Source organism: Colias croceus, chromosome 19, assembly GCF_905220415.1.
Source record: "Colias croceus chromosome 19, ilColCroc2.1".
Lineage (NCBI taxonomy): Eukaryota > Metazoa > Arthropoda > Insecta > Lepidoptera > Pieridae > Colias > Colias croceus.
The window spans coordinates 3,538,713-3,552,853 of NC_059555.1; the positions used below are offsets into that span (position 1 = coordinate 3,538,713).

Consider the following 14,141-nt stretch of genomic DNA (forward strand, 5'->3'; position numbering starts at 1 on the left):
AGTACCATTTACCTTCAGTGTACAATACAGTTTACAGACCTACGACGGACGAACAATAATGAATAATAAATTGTTTACAAAAAAAAACATAGTTTCTAAGGTCATTAGTTTTATTTTATTTTATTGTTATTTTCTTTGAACGATTGGAAATGAAATTACTCAATTTTTACACAGAACTTTGATTTATTAGAATTATGCTCATTATGTATAAGATAACGAACGCGAATGCACGACATCTAGCGCGTCTTAAGTCTAAACATCGCCTTTCGTTTAGACATTGACGCGCTAGATCTGTAATAAGTATATAGTCTATGCGCTAGATGTCGTGCTTTATGTCGTGTTTCGCTTGGCAAAAGTCACGCACACTACTGTAGAAGTGTCAAATTTTTCCGGTATTTTACTGTTGTTTTTCTAAGTAAATATTGTAAATTATTGATTAAAAAGGTCGAACGCGCACACATTTCATTATAGAGAAGTGATAAAATGATTAGTTTTAAAGAAATAGTGTCTGTGTTAAGTGTTTAGAGGTAATCAAAAATGTATGGAGGGACGGTCGGAACATCCACCTTAAGTTTATTAGGTCATTGAAAATAAACCAAATAATAGTTTTAAAAGCAATTTAATTAGAAATACTCATTACAATATGTAAGCTAATGTGCCAAATAATGGTCAGCTACTTATCGTGGACTGAATGTATTAAGGACTTGTGCCATAACAGGCACATAAACCCAATTTAGTAGCAATGAAAGACATTAATTAATTTGGTTTTGTTAAAATTTATGTCCACAACACAGTAGTTTTATCATAAGAATAACAAGCAAACAATAGCTGAGTTATTAAACATAATAAATGCATATATTTAGCACTTAAAGAAAATTAAGTTTCTCATATTAAAGTAATACAGAATAAATGTTAAAGATTAATATGCGAAGAAATAATGAAATAAAACTAACCCTTAAGACTACTCATACCAGCCCTCATGATTTCATCAACTAGAAGGAGGTTGCTAGCAATAACGGAACAGGAGTTAAGAATTTGCTTCTTCACAATATAGTTGTCGTAAATGCCCATGTCCGTGGGTTTGATAGCTTCTCCGCTGTTCAGGTCCAAACCAATGGGGTCAGGGCTCAAACGAGCTTCCTCTTGCAGTTTAACTATGGTGTCTTGTGCGTCATAACCAGAGTTCACTGCCAGCGTTTTAGGAATCACGAGCAAAGCTTCCGCGTAAGCTTGGATGCCCAAACGAGCTTTGCCTTTAACTGTATCCTTGTACTTCTGCAACTCCAGGTTGGTCTTAATTTCGAACGCAGCTGCTCCAGCGACGACGCATTTGTCTTCAATTGCGTTGTTGATAGCTCTGAGACCATCGCGGATGGCGTCTTTGATTTGGGTTAGAGTGTGTTTGTTGGGGCCTTTGATGAGAATAGTTACAGATTCGGGGTTCTTGCAGTCTTCAACGAATGTGTATTTTTCTTCACCCAGAATGTGTTCGTATACGAGTCCAGCGTATCCTAAGCACTCTTCTGTAAGATCGTCTACGGAATTCATGGCAGAACCGCCACATGCGAGAGCTAAACGTTCCATGTTACGCCTCTTGGCTCTGCGGAGACCGATAATGCCTTCTTTGGCGAAAGCATCGAGGGAAAGAGGATCAATACCCTTCTGGTTGATTACAACGAATGATTTGTTGGTGCCGTCACAAAGCTTCTTCTTTAGTGCGATAATCTGTAATAAGTTATGAGATTACATTATTAAAAAATTATCATATAAGAATTACGTTTGCTTCCGTATTTATTTCGTAAGAATTAGAACAATATTTACACTATAATAAAAATAAATAACAATAACTACGAGATCTACCATGACAGTCCGTATGATTTCAGCAAGTCTGGGGGGATAGACAAGTGGCTTTCGTTTAGCGTAACGTTTGATAGAATAGATTATGAATGTATGAGATTGACATAAGCTGTAGATAAATGTATCGACAGCTTACGTCAATCTCATACATTCATAATCTATTCTATCAAACGTTACGCTAATAGAAAGCCACTTGTCTAGGGGGGCAGGTTATAGGCTTTACACAATTCTAAACAATTAACAAAATGACTCATCATTTGGTTAGTTTGTGAAGTTATTTCGTACGGAACAATATTCAGGCCTGTAACACACTTGATATGAAAATTAAATTATCAGGTGATTTTTCATTTAATCTTAAGAGCGATTTAGAGTCACTACTGAATGAGAATAATCTTAGTCAACAAATGTGTGTTTAATATTTACAGCTATTTAAAACTTACCTTTTTAACTCTCTGGTCGATGAAATCACGTTCAGCCGCCACCAACTTCTCCCTGTCCTCAGCAGACTTGTAGAAGAATCCAGAGTTCACTTCAGTCTTTTCGTACTCGAGTGAAACATTGCAAGTAAGAATGTATGCGTTTTCCACACGTTTTGGCATGTCGGGGTGACGCGCTCCATGGTCCATGACCAGGCCTTGAGAATACAATACATTCATAATAAGCAGAGAGTATGGCAGTTATAGTACGAAACATAAAAAGTATACAGAATAAAAATTGATAAATAAAGCATAGAAAAGTCAAAAATTCGAAAATGAATTGCGCAAAAATCTATTCAATTACTAGGCTGTAGGCACACTAGACACAAGTGGTGAAGCAGATACACTACAAAACAAAACATGAAACATTACGTACCCTTAATCAAAGTTGTTTCAGTGGCAGTTTTATGTTGCATCTCCATCAGCTCTACCATGTGCAAGTCAACATGTTGATCGGGTCTACGTATCGCGAGGATCGCGTCAACGCAAGCGTCAGTTAGCACTTCGGCGAGATTCGGGTGTACCTGTGTAATGGATAGATGTATTGAAAATTAACTGTCAAAATTGGCAAATTAATAAGTAAATTAAAGTAAATTTTGTACTTCACGGGATAAAAAGTTACATCTCAATATCTTTTCTGTGAAGTAAATTCTTTTCCATTAGTTAAAAATTCTTAGAAATTCCTTTTCCATTTCTTCTCAATGTCTTGAAAACTATGCAATCGACAACGACGAGTGTTTTTAGATTAAAGAGGAAATTTTGTATCCATAATAATATATCCCCATAAGATTAATAAACAAAAAACTGTTACAGGCGTTAAATTAAGATCTAAATCTCGTGATTGAAAACTTACAAAAAATTACAGTAGAACTCCAATTATCCGAACTCCGACTATCCGAATCGCCGATTATTCGAATCACAAAAAAATTGTCGAAAACATTTGAAGACCGCAAAACAGCTTACATTGACGGAGATGTTTAAAAAACAATGATTTTTATTTCTAAACTTGTACATAAGTACATTTTATTTATATTTAAAACATGTGAAAATTTCATGTTTCTTTCATTTAATTCAATAAAAAAATAGTGCAATATCAAAACGTAACTTTTATTCTCTCCAATAGCAATTTTTTTTTTTAATCCGATTATCCGAATGGGTCCCGGTCCCCATTAAGTCGGATAATTGGAGTTCTACTGTAATAACATCCACTAACTGCTTACAATTCACTGCATTTTAATACCTTATTGCAGTTATGTATTAATCCTAGAATTCATTTATCGAAACATCCATCAGGAACAGGGCTGCAAATCCACATATTTATTTCTCAGTACCATTTAAATAAACTTAACCTACCTAACGCGTCATATTAAATGCCCATTTCACAGGTTTTATGTGCACCTATAGATGTTTCACTTCAAAATGAATCACCAAATGTTAACGAAAGAAAATAGCAGGCCTATTTGACTAATGTTTTTGCTAGTGTAAAATAATATTAAAAATACATTGGCTATGTAAGATTACCTTGGTCTTCAGAGAAGTACGAGCAATATCAATTAAGTTTTCTCTTTTGATCTCAATGGGTATTTTCATACTTTCAAGAACTTCCAAGGCTTTGTTGCGAGCTAAATCATAGCCCTCAGTAATGATTCTAGGGTGTAAGCCTGAAATGAAACAAATATATTTATAAACACAGAAATATTAGTATTTTCAATCGCCATTTCTTTTTTTGATATTATCAATTAATTGCATGAGTACATCTTACGATCAATCAAAAAATAAATAAATGCAGTATTATGGCTGTTTATATTTAGAGCTATGAAGTAGTGAGTCAACTTTATACTTTACAACTTTATATTACACTGAATAAAAAGTGAATAGATTCAAAAACAACACACTAAAAAGTGAAATAGTTTGAATCTGTATACCTTCACTAATATAAATATCGGCTTGTTTAAGCAGCTCTCCTATCAGCAGGACGGTAGACGTGGTACCATCGCCGGTGGAATCATCTTGAGCAGTTGAAGCTCTAGCGATAAGGGAAGCAGTTGGGTGCTGAATTTGCATCTCATGAAGAAGCACGTTACCATCTTTAGTAATTTTAATATCGCCAGCGCCTGACACTAACCTGTAACAAAGATAATATTACATATGGTGACAACCATTTGCTCAACCGCATGCGACTTTGAACGCAATTATCTTTTTAGTTACTAATCTAAGTTTCTATAACAGTGCAGTAAGTACAAGTATTTATCAAAAAAAATCAAGTTTCACTTTAGTTTCGTTTAATAATTCAGTATTTAAATCCTAATTACTTACATTTTTAATGTACCTTTGGGACCGAGGTTAGTTTTCATTACATCTTGGATACCTTTTGCTGCTGAAATATTTACAACTAAAGCTTGGGCAGCTCTAGCAAATTCAGCTTTAGGATTCAACAAACTTATCGCAGCCATTATTTAAAAGATTGTTTTACGAAAACTTGCAAAAATCACGTTACCTAGGTACCTACTAACTTTTTCTGATATGATTGATGGACATTGGACGTATTGTTTGGTGTTGCCACTTCCCAGTTCCCAGCGACATTAGCAGTAGTGTGCTTGGCAATGTTCATGGCGTGTAAAATTAAAAAAATAAAAAATATTTTAAAACACTGTCTTTGAAATAACCTGTATTTGAAAATAACCACGTATTCAAAATTCTAATTAATTCATCCATAACATCTAAATTAAGATTTAAAGGTACCTAGTAAAAGCATTTCGAATGTCAATAAATATAATTTTAAACGAATGGAAAAGATTTATCAATACGGGTTCATTACAATAATATTGTAAATAACTGTAAACACAACTGTAAAACATGTCAATAAATAAAATTTAATTGAATAGGTCTAAATATTTGTGGCAGGCGGCTCACCTATTACATGTTTATTGGGTCCATGCCTATTAGAACAGAGTGTAAATCTATTATCCACTACTAGCAATATTGCTTTCCAATGTCAATTGTCAAAATGAAATTTTCAACATGAAACCGTAAGAGACCGGGTTCATGTGTCATAATATGGAGTTACAAAAATAAATGTTCTATTTAAAGGCGAATACATATAAATGTACCTACGAGATAGTGCCAGAAAATTCCTAAGTGTATAAAAGGCTTGCCGGTGCTTAGATTGCTGTAATATTTAAATTAAGTTCCAAACAAAATGGACCAAATAGAAGAAGCAGAGAGTTACAAAAATAAAGGAAATGAAGCTTTTAAAACCGAAAATTATGAACAGGCGCTATCACTTTACACTAAAGCAATTAATATTGCGAAGAGAGACACGCGTGATATGGCCACGTACTTGAAGAATCGCGCTGCGGCCTATCTTAAGTTAAAAGAATACGAGAAAGCTATTAAAGACTGCGATGATGCCTTGCAAATTATACCTGAAGATCCTAAGGCGTTATTTCGACGTGCTCAAGCTTTAGAAAATTTAGAACGATTTGAAGAGGCCTACCGGGATGCGAAAATAATATTCACAGTAGACCCTACTAACAAGGCTATTCAACCAGTGCTAGGTCGTTTACATGCTATAGTCCAAGAAAGAGCAAGGAATGCCGCTCAAACTAGCAATAAAGTAGAACAAATGTTCAAGCTCGCTTTCAACATAGGTGAAGATCAAGAAAAACGTGAAAAAGCAATATCTAACTTACTAGTATTATGTAAAGAAGGTGATGCTGCAGACATGATGTTGAAGAATGGTATAATTCAAAAAATTCAACAGTTGGTGAAAAACGAAAAAAAGTCAGAAATTTATGTCAATGCTATCCGAGTTGTAAGTCAACTATGCAAGAGGAACGTTGAAAGGACAAAAAATATTATTAAAGGAGTTGGTGTACCTTGGTTCCTGGAAATTATTGATAGTGACAAAGAAGAAATTGTTATAGCTGCTCAATATTGCCTTCAAACAATATTGAACACCTTCTCTGGTATGGATACCAAAAAGGATACAAAGCCTGATAAAAATCTTTGTGAACAGTATAAAACAGAAATAGATACTCTACTTACATGCTTAACTTATTCAATAACAAATAGAGTTATCACTGGCTTGGCTAGAGATGCTATTATGGAGATTATTATGAGAAACTGTCACTATAGCACACTAAATTGGGCTGAGAGGTTTGTTGAAATTAGAGGCCTACAGCGCCTCCTTGAAGTTTGCAGTGAATTGGAGGAATACAAGTATGAATCTGCCATGAATATTACTCCTTCCTCAAGAACCATAGCTGCCTCATGCTTGGCAAAAATTTATGAAAACATGTATTATGATCAGGCTAGAGAAAAATTCAATGAACAAGTAGATGAGTTTATTAAAGATAAATTATTAACACCAGATCTTGAATCAAAAGTGAGGGTCACTGTTGCTATTACATCATTATTGAGAGGACCAATTGATGTCGGTAATTATGTTATCTCTAAGGAAGGTATTATGGAAATGATTCTAGTCATGGCTCAGACTGAAGATACACTACAACAAAGAGTAGCATGCGAATGTCTTATTGCTGCTGCATCTAAAAAAGATAAAGCTCGAGCAATCATTGATAAGGGTGTAGACATATTAAAAAAATTATATTCTTCTAAAAATGATGCCGTTAGGGTAAGAGCCCTTGTTGGATTATGTAAAATTGGAAGCTTTGGAGGTGATGATGCATCCATCAGGCCCTTTGCAGATGGTTCAACTAAGAAATTAGCTGATGCATGTAGAAAATTCTTAGTAAATCCAGCAAAGGATAAAGATATGCGAAAATGGGCTGCTGAGGGCCTCTCTTACCTGACATTAGATGCAGATGTAAAAGAGAAGTTAGTTGATGATAAGGCTGCATTAAATTCTCTTATTGAGTTAGCTAAAAGTGGAGATCAGTCATGCCTTTATGGTGTTGTAACCACTTTAGTTAATTTGTGCAATGCTTATGAAAAACAGGAGATTATGCCTGAAATGGTGGAGCTTGCTAAATTTGCTAAGCATCATATCCCTGAACAACATGAACTAGATGATCCTGACTTTGTTAATAAAAGATTGACAGTATTATGTAAGGCTGGGGTTACATCTGGCCTAGTTGCTCTCAGTAAAACTGAGAGTCACAATTCAAGAGAATTGATTGCAAGAGTATTCAATGCAATTTGCAGTTTGCAAGAATTAAGAGGTATTGTTGTGCAACAAGGAGGGGCAAAAGTATTGATACCCATGTCTTTAGAAGGAACCAATAATGGTAAAAAACAAGCTGCCCAAGCCTTGGCAAGAATTGGTATAACAATTAATCCTGAAGTTGCTTTTCCTGGGCAAAGAAACTTAGAAGTGGTAAGACCACTGATATCATTATTGCACCCTGAATGCACTGCCCTAGAGAATTTTGAAGCTCTTATGGCTTTGTGCAATTTAGCTGGCATGAATGAAACAACAAGGAATAGAATACTGAAAGAAGGAGGTTTGTCTAAAATAGAACATTACATGTATGAGGATCACTTAATGCTACAAAGAGCTGCAACACAGTGTATATGTAACTTGGTGCAATCTGAAGATGTTATAAAGACCTTTGAAGGAAACAATGATAAAACTAAATTTTTATGCTTACTTTGCCAAGAAGAAGATGTGGATACTGTGATGGCTGCTGCTGGTGCCTTATGCATTTTAACCTCAGCAAGTAAAATTTGCTGTAGGAAAATTTTGGACCTTGAATCATGGTTAGAATCATTGAGATGTTTACTTGCAAACCCTAACAAAGAAATTCAGTATAGAGGTACATACATGTTGTATAATGTGGTTAATGATGATAAAGATATGGCTGCCAGGGTATTTGAAACTGATGTAATGGAGATATTAATGGCCATTACAAAGTTGGAAGAGCCTGAATGTGCTAAAGCAAAAGAGTATGCTCAAAAATGTTTGAATGCTGCTGAAGATCTTGGGGTTATCAGGAAACCTGATGAAGGACCAGTTGATGCTTTACAAGAAGAGCCTGAAGATGATGCTGATGATGAAGAATAATTGTATTTTGCTCTGAAAATAGTAACTTATATTAGACATAGAATAATAAAATTATTTATATGATGATATGATTAACAATCAATTTGTGTGACAATATTTTGTATTTGTTTGTTTTTAAGATATGGAGATTTAAGTGTAATAAAGGAATTTTTCAATAGTTTACTATATTCGATTTTTATTTGTTAGTTTCACTGATATACAATCTTTATAAGGGGCATACGCTAGTTGGAAATAAAATGCTTATATTTTTTTACAGAACCCAGTGTCGCAAATCCGACTTTCACATGACCTTCCATAACATTTCTTAAAAAAGAGAACGACATACTTTAGAGATTTCGAGAATTTCAATTTTTCATACAAATTTGAATAGATAAACATGCAAGTGTCGTAGTGGGCAACACTCACTTAGTTGCGTATATACAGCAAAATAGAACGTGAGTACACCTACATAGGTAGCTGGTTAGAAATATTTTTCACAAATCTATTTAAGTAAGACAATAAAATAATTTATTAGTTACATGGTGACTAGCTTATTCTATAATTTAATATAATATTACACAAGTTCTTTGTTACTGCGTTTTATTTTTTTAATTTTTCTTAAAACTTGCAGTAGAAATAAAGAAATCAAAGTTGACTATGTTGTGTTATAATTAATATAATCTAATGGCTGATTTTAATATAAATAATATGTACCTAATTATAAATTTACTTTTCAATTTGTAGTTTTTGAACAAAATACAGATTATAAATAAAATACAACATTTTTGGCATGTACTATCTGTATACAGAAAGTGACTTTAAATGGAACCTTTTTATGTGACAGCTTGATTTGGTTTGGTGTCCGCTACTGTACTATTGTGCTATTTTTTGGTTTTTCTAACTTATTCCCTCTGAAAATGTCTATTTCGACTGCCACAGGTACATATTTTTAAAGATTATTGTTAGTTATACTAAAATTACACACTTATTTAAAACTTGTCGTCGTATCGATGAAATAGTGTTTTCCGAGCAAAGCCATGGAATCCCATATGGCGGTCTATGCTCCACATGATATAATGACGCCAAGTTGAGCTGAAAAGTATTACTGTCATAAAACTTGTTCAAATGCGTGGAAAAGTCATTGGTTTTTGCCCTAGATTTTAGGTTAAATCCTATGTTTATCGAACGTTAGGTTACTAAGATATTCTAATTTTTTTCCCTTTCTAGCGTCTTCGCCGACGCCGGACATTTAAATTGTGGTTTTTTTTATTTGTGCGTTCGGGAAATATTTTTGTTTCTTACTCCTTACTTTTACAGTTATCAAACTTCGTAGTTAATAACGTCTTGTGAATTCGAATTTAACATTGTTTTGGTCGTAGTTTATAAGTTTGTTTCGAAAAAAAAAATGTTTTTTCAGAAAATTTTCACGACATCCACAAATAGTTTTCAATAGATTTAAGTTGCGTTTTCTGAATTATAAAAAAAAGCTTTTGGTTTTATTATGTTTATAAATGTACCTAGATTTTAGTAGGTCAATTTAGCTTAGTCTCTTTATATAATTTCATTATATTATTTATTTAAATTTTAGTGTAGATCAATAAAATTTAATTTATATTCTTTAAATTAGTTGAATGAGAGCTGAATTGTTCTTCTTTTTACTCATGAACTCTGTTATAAGGCCTTATATTCAATAAGTTTAATCAACATTGCAGATGACCGTACAGAAGGTGATGATGACACATCACAGGGGAGCCAACCAAAAGATGAAAGCAGTGAATCGGAGAATGAAAACGAAAATGAACCTCAAAATCAAAATGGAGGAGGCTTAAGTCCTGAAGTTCATGAAATTACTAGTGATGATGAAATAGTTACCAATGATGATGAATCTTCTAACTCTAGTAGTGACTCAAATGACAGTTCAGAAGATTCACAACAAAGTAACAGAGACAGGGATAAAAACAAAGATGAAGAGCCAATGGAAAATGGTGAAGAATCAGACATTGAGGAAGTTAATATTGAAGACCCCCTTAACCAAGTTCCAAATAAGAATAAGCCTATTGTGATAAATGATACAAAAAACTTAGCTGAACTAGCATCAAAACAAAGTACTTCTAATGGAGAAGAACCAAATAAAGAGCCTACTGTTGTGATTATAGACACAAATTCAATTTTATCTGGTAAAGGACCAACAGCAATGCCAAATAAAACAAGTTCAAGTAATATTGATGCCCACAATTTGTGTCAAAGCATTGCTGCGAGAGGAACTACAATAACACCAATAAGCAGTAAAAATAACAATACTAAAAATAATCAATCAAATAATACCCAAGCTCCTCAATCTAACATACTGCCTTCTCTAACTGATGATATGTTTGTAGTTGAAGCACCATCATTCATTGTACCTTATGTTTACGAAAAACCATCATTAAAACCGTTTAGAGAATTTGTGGATAAATTAGGAAAAGAATTAGAAGATCTGAAAGCTCAAGAAGAAGAAGAGAGACAAACAAAAGAGAAAGCAGAAAAAGAAAGAAAAGAGAAGGAGAGAAAAGAGAAGATTGAGAGAGGAGAAGCAGTGGAGGAAGAGGAAGCAAGTGACAAGGATGCAAAAAAAGAAAGTGAAGAAAAGGACAAAAAATCAGAAAAGAGACGACGGAAGCGCCGGAATGAAGATGATGATGATGATTCTTGGGATGGAGAATCTACCAGTGAATCGGATGAAGCTGCAAGTGATGATGATACAGTAGTTATAAAAGATAAGGACACTACCTATGATGACATAAAAGATCCAATGGACCTTATTGGTAAAAGTGCAGGTGGCAAATCAGATAGTTACTTTGACTGTTCACTTGGACAATTTTTTATAAACATTGGAATAAATCTAGTACAGGAGTATGTTCAAAGTGACTTATTGAAAACACAAAATAGAAAAATGTATAAGGAAAAGAAGTCTGGACGTAGTACACGAGCCACAGAAGGAGCAATTGCATCTCTCACACAAAATTTGGCATATAGTAAGAAGCTTAATGCCCCATATGCCCTGCAACAGAAGCAATGTGAATTTTGTAGTTTTAAAACAGAATCTATGCTTGTTATGTCTCATCATTTAGAGGCACCACATATGAAAAATAATATTTATAAATGTAATACATGTGCATTTGAAATAAGGAGCCCACATGATATATTATTTCATATGGAAGCTGAACATAATATTAGAGGTAGACTCGAGAGAGCTCCAGCCTATCAACAATGTCCTAGTTGCCACTTTGAGGACAATAGTAAAACCAAACTTGCTCGCCATCTTATTGCCTGTGCTAAAAAGTTCAAACCAGAATTTAATCTTGGGCCACCACTAGATTGGGAGCCTCCAGCAAAAATACCAAAGTTATCTAGAGCCCGCAACAATATAATGGGTCCTTATCAATCAAACTTCAACCGCTCACAAATGGGCATGAGTCCTCTCGGACGACCACCATTAAGTATAGGAAATGCTGTAATACCCAACATGCCAATTCTTGGTAGGCCCAGAGGACGTCCACCATTAGGGGGTCCTTCTACACGTGCTCCTGTGTCAGGAGTACCCATCATAAGGAGTGGAGTTATGATTATGCACAATAATCAAGCAAGTGGGACCACAATTTCTAATTATCCAGTTGTACAGAACAATCAAGGAAACCATTCAGCTTCAGCTACTCCAAAAATATCTATTACACCTCTACCCCGTGTTCCTCAGCCTTCTTCATCCAACTCTTCTCAAAATTCTAAGGCCACTTTTGTAATTTGCGAAATTTGTGATGGTTACATTAAGGATTTGGAACAATTGAGAAATCATATGCAATGGATACACAAAGTGAAAATTCATCCTAAAATGATTTACAACAGACCACCACTCAATTGTCAGAAATGTCAGTTTAGATTCTTCACTGATCAGGGACTCGAAAGGCATTTGTTGGGTTCTCATGGGCTTGTGACAAGCTCCATGCAGGAAGCAGCCAACAAAGGTAAAGATGCGGGTAGATGCCCTGTGTGTGGCAGGGTATATCAGTGGAAATTACTAAATCATGTATCAAGGGATCACAACATGACTTTGAAACCAGCCCATCTCTCCTACAAATGCACAGTTTGCACTGCCACATTTGGGATGTACAAACAATTCGAGAACCACGTATATTCGGCGCACAGTGTTGTCGCGAAGCGCGTTATCGATAAGAATAAGAGTGCCCCGGCCGCTTCGAAGCCCACCGACAATGATTCACTGCTCAAACCTTTGAAAATCAGTGATGAAATCACTATAATACCTCAACCTGCCAAGTCGACTGTGACCATTACTGCAAAAGGCAAATAGCACTAACAAATTTGACAACATTGGAAAAAACTGTCACTGTTATAAATGTTTCCCATTAGCTTTTCAGCTATGCACTTTGCAAGATCAGGCAGTATTTTGTAAATAACCTGATTGTATGAGCATATTACACCTTATAGAATTGAATTTTAAATACAGAGATATTATATTGATGACTTTGGTTGTCAAGTAAATATGAATGTTATTTTTAAATATAACATAAAACAAAATAAATAGTAAGCTGTAAATTCAGTGTATAAACTTAATATAAGCTCATAAAATAGGTATTTTGTGACATTTGTATTGTTAGCATGACTTTCCTACTATGTGTATTTGTGACTAGTTGGTTGTCCCATATTTTGTTTTTGTCACAAAAAGAAAGGAATTTAACTGAGATCTGCATCATCACTGTTTTTGTAGTGGAGAATGCGCAAGTTAGATATTAGATTTCGTAATGGTATAAAGTAATCTTATTATTTATTTGCTTATTACTCATGTATAATCTGTGACCACGGTAAATTATTGTCTATTTTCATTTTAATTCGCGATTTGGAGCCGAATGTTTTGGAAATGTAAAGATAATCATAAAGGAAGGCATTAATGAAGGAGGTAAATCAATTATGATTACGTAAGGTATTAGTTAAGTTATTAGGTTTAATAATTAAGTAATAATTATTATTAATGTATTACTTGAATTTCCTTATTCTTTCAACCTGCTTACCACAGAAACCTAAATTCTTGCTGTAAACTTAACACATCAGTCTTTTTAGTTCTGATCTCAGGTTAGACTGGAGTGTTGATTTGCTATAGTTTACTAAATTGTTATCGTACTTATAGAACTTAATATAGGTACATACTGTATTCTTTTTTTATTTAATTCAAAGATGTATGTTCACATTTTGTGTCTGGAGGGTTTTGTAATGATATGTGAGAATTAAATAAAGTTATTGAAGTAAATAATGTGAAATGTTGCTTATGTAATTTCTCTAAGATTGTTGGGATCATGTTTTGATTGATTAAAATACCCTTTTTATTTTAATAGAACGAGTTCTTTTTAATTTGTGACTTGTATGCGAGTTATAAATATTACTACATTTTCATATACCATTCATGTCACTTTTTACGCCATTAAAATTATTATTTCTCATATCATTGGATTAACATAATTTTAAAGTAAAATTGTTAATAATGTCTAGTGGCTAGATATAAAAGACGATTAATAAAGAGTAGTTTCATTTAAAACCTTTTAAAATTACGTTTTAGACCATTCTAAATTTTTAATTCCTTAAATTTTGAATAAAACGGTCCATGCCAACTAGAATAAAACCGGCCACCCGATAAATTGTATAATGGGTAAATTTTGATTTTCGTGAATTTTTCAAGTTAGACAAAATGGCGGCTTGCTGCCGCCATATTGGATGGATCGTGAGGTCACCCTAATAAGGCTACAATCCACCAGCTG

At 34.0% G+C, this 14,141-nt stretch overlaps 3 protein-coding genes across 3 annotated transcripts; 2 read left to right on the forward strand and 1 right to left on the reverse strand.

Annotated features, from left to right (window-relative positions):
* Positions 1-603: 603 nt before the first annotated feature.
* LOC123700272 (T-complex protein 1 subunit zeta) lies at positions 604-4,878 on the reverse strand. The gene is made up of 6 exons (XM_045647444.1): positions 4,650-4,878; positions 4,259-4,458; positions 3,855-3,994; positions 2,710-2,857; positions 2,298-2,491; positions 604-1,725 (listed from the first exon to the last, which is right to left on the reverse strand). The coding sequence occupies exons 1-6, from the start codon at positions 4,784-4,786 to the stop codon at positions 949-951; spliced, it is 1,596 nt and encodes a 531-aa protein (XP_045503400.1). The 5' UTR covers positions 4,787-4,878; the 3' UTR covers positions 604-948.
* Positions 4,879-5,379: 501 nt separating this feature from the next.
* Positions 5,380-8,523, forward strand: LOC123700217 (protein unc-45 homolog B). The gene has a single exon (XM_045647366.1). The coding sequence runs from the start codon at positions 5,533-5,535 to the stop codon at positions 8,356-8,358; it is 2,826 nt and encodes a 941-aa protein (XP_045503322.1). The 5' UTR covers positions 5,380-5,532; the 3' UTR covers positions 8,359-8,523.
* Positions 8,524-9,173: 650 nt separating this feature from the next.
* On the forward strand, positions 9,174-13,903 carry LOC123700115 (MOG interacting and ectopic P-granules protein 1). Its single transcript, XM_045647243.1, has 2 exons — positions 9,174-9,276; positions 10,050-13,903. The coding sequence occupies exons 1-2, from the start codon at positions 9,255-9,257 to the stop codon at positions 12,680-12,682; spliced, it is 2,655 nt and encodes an 884-aa protein (XP_045503199.1). The 5' UTR covers positions 9,174-9,254; the 3' UTR covers positions 12,683-13,903.
* Positions 13,904-14,141: the final 238 nt, after the last annotated feature.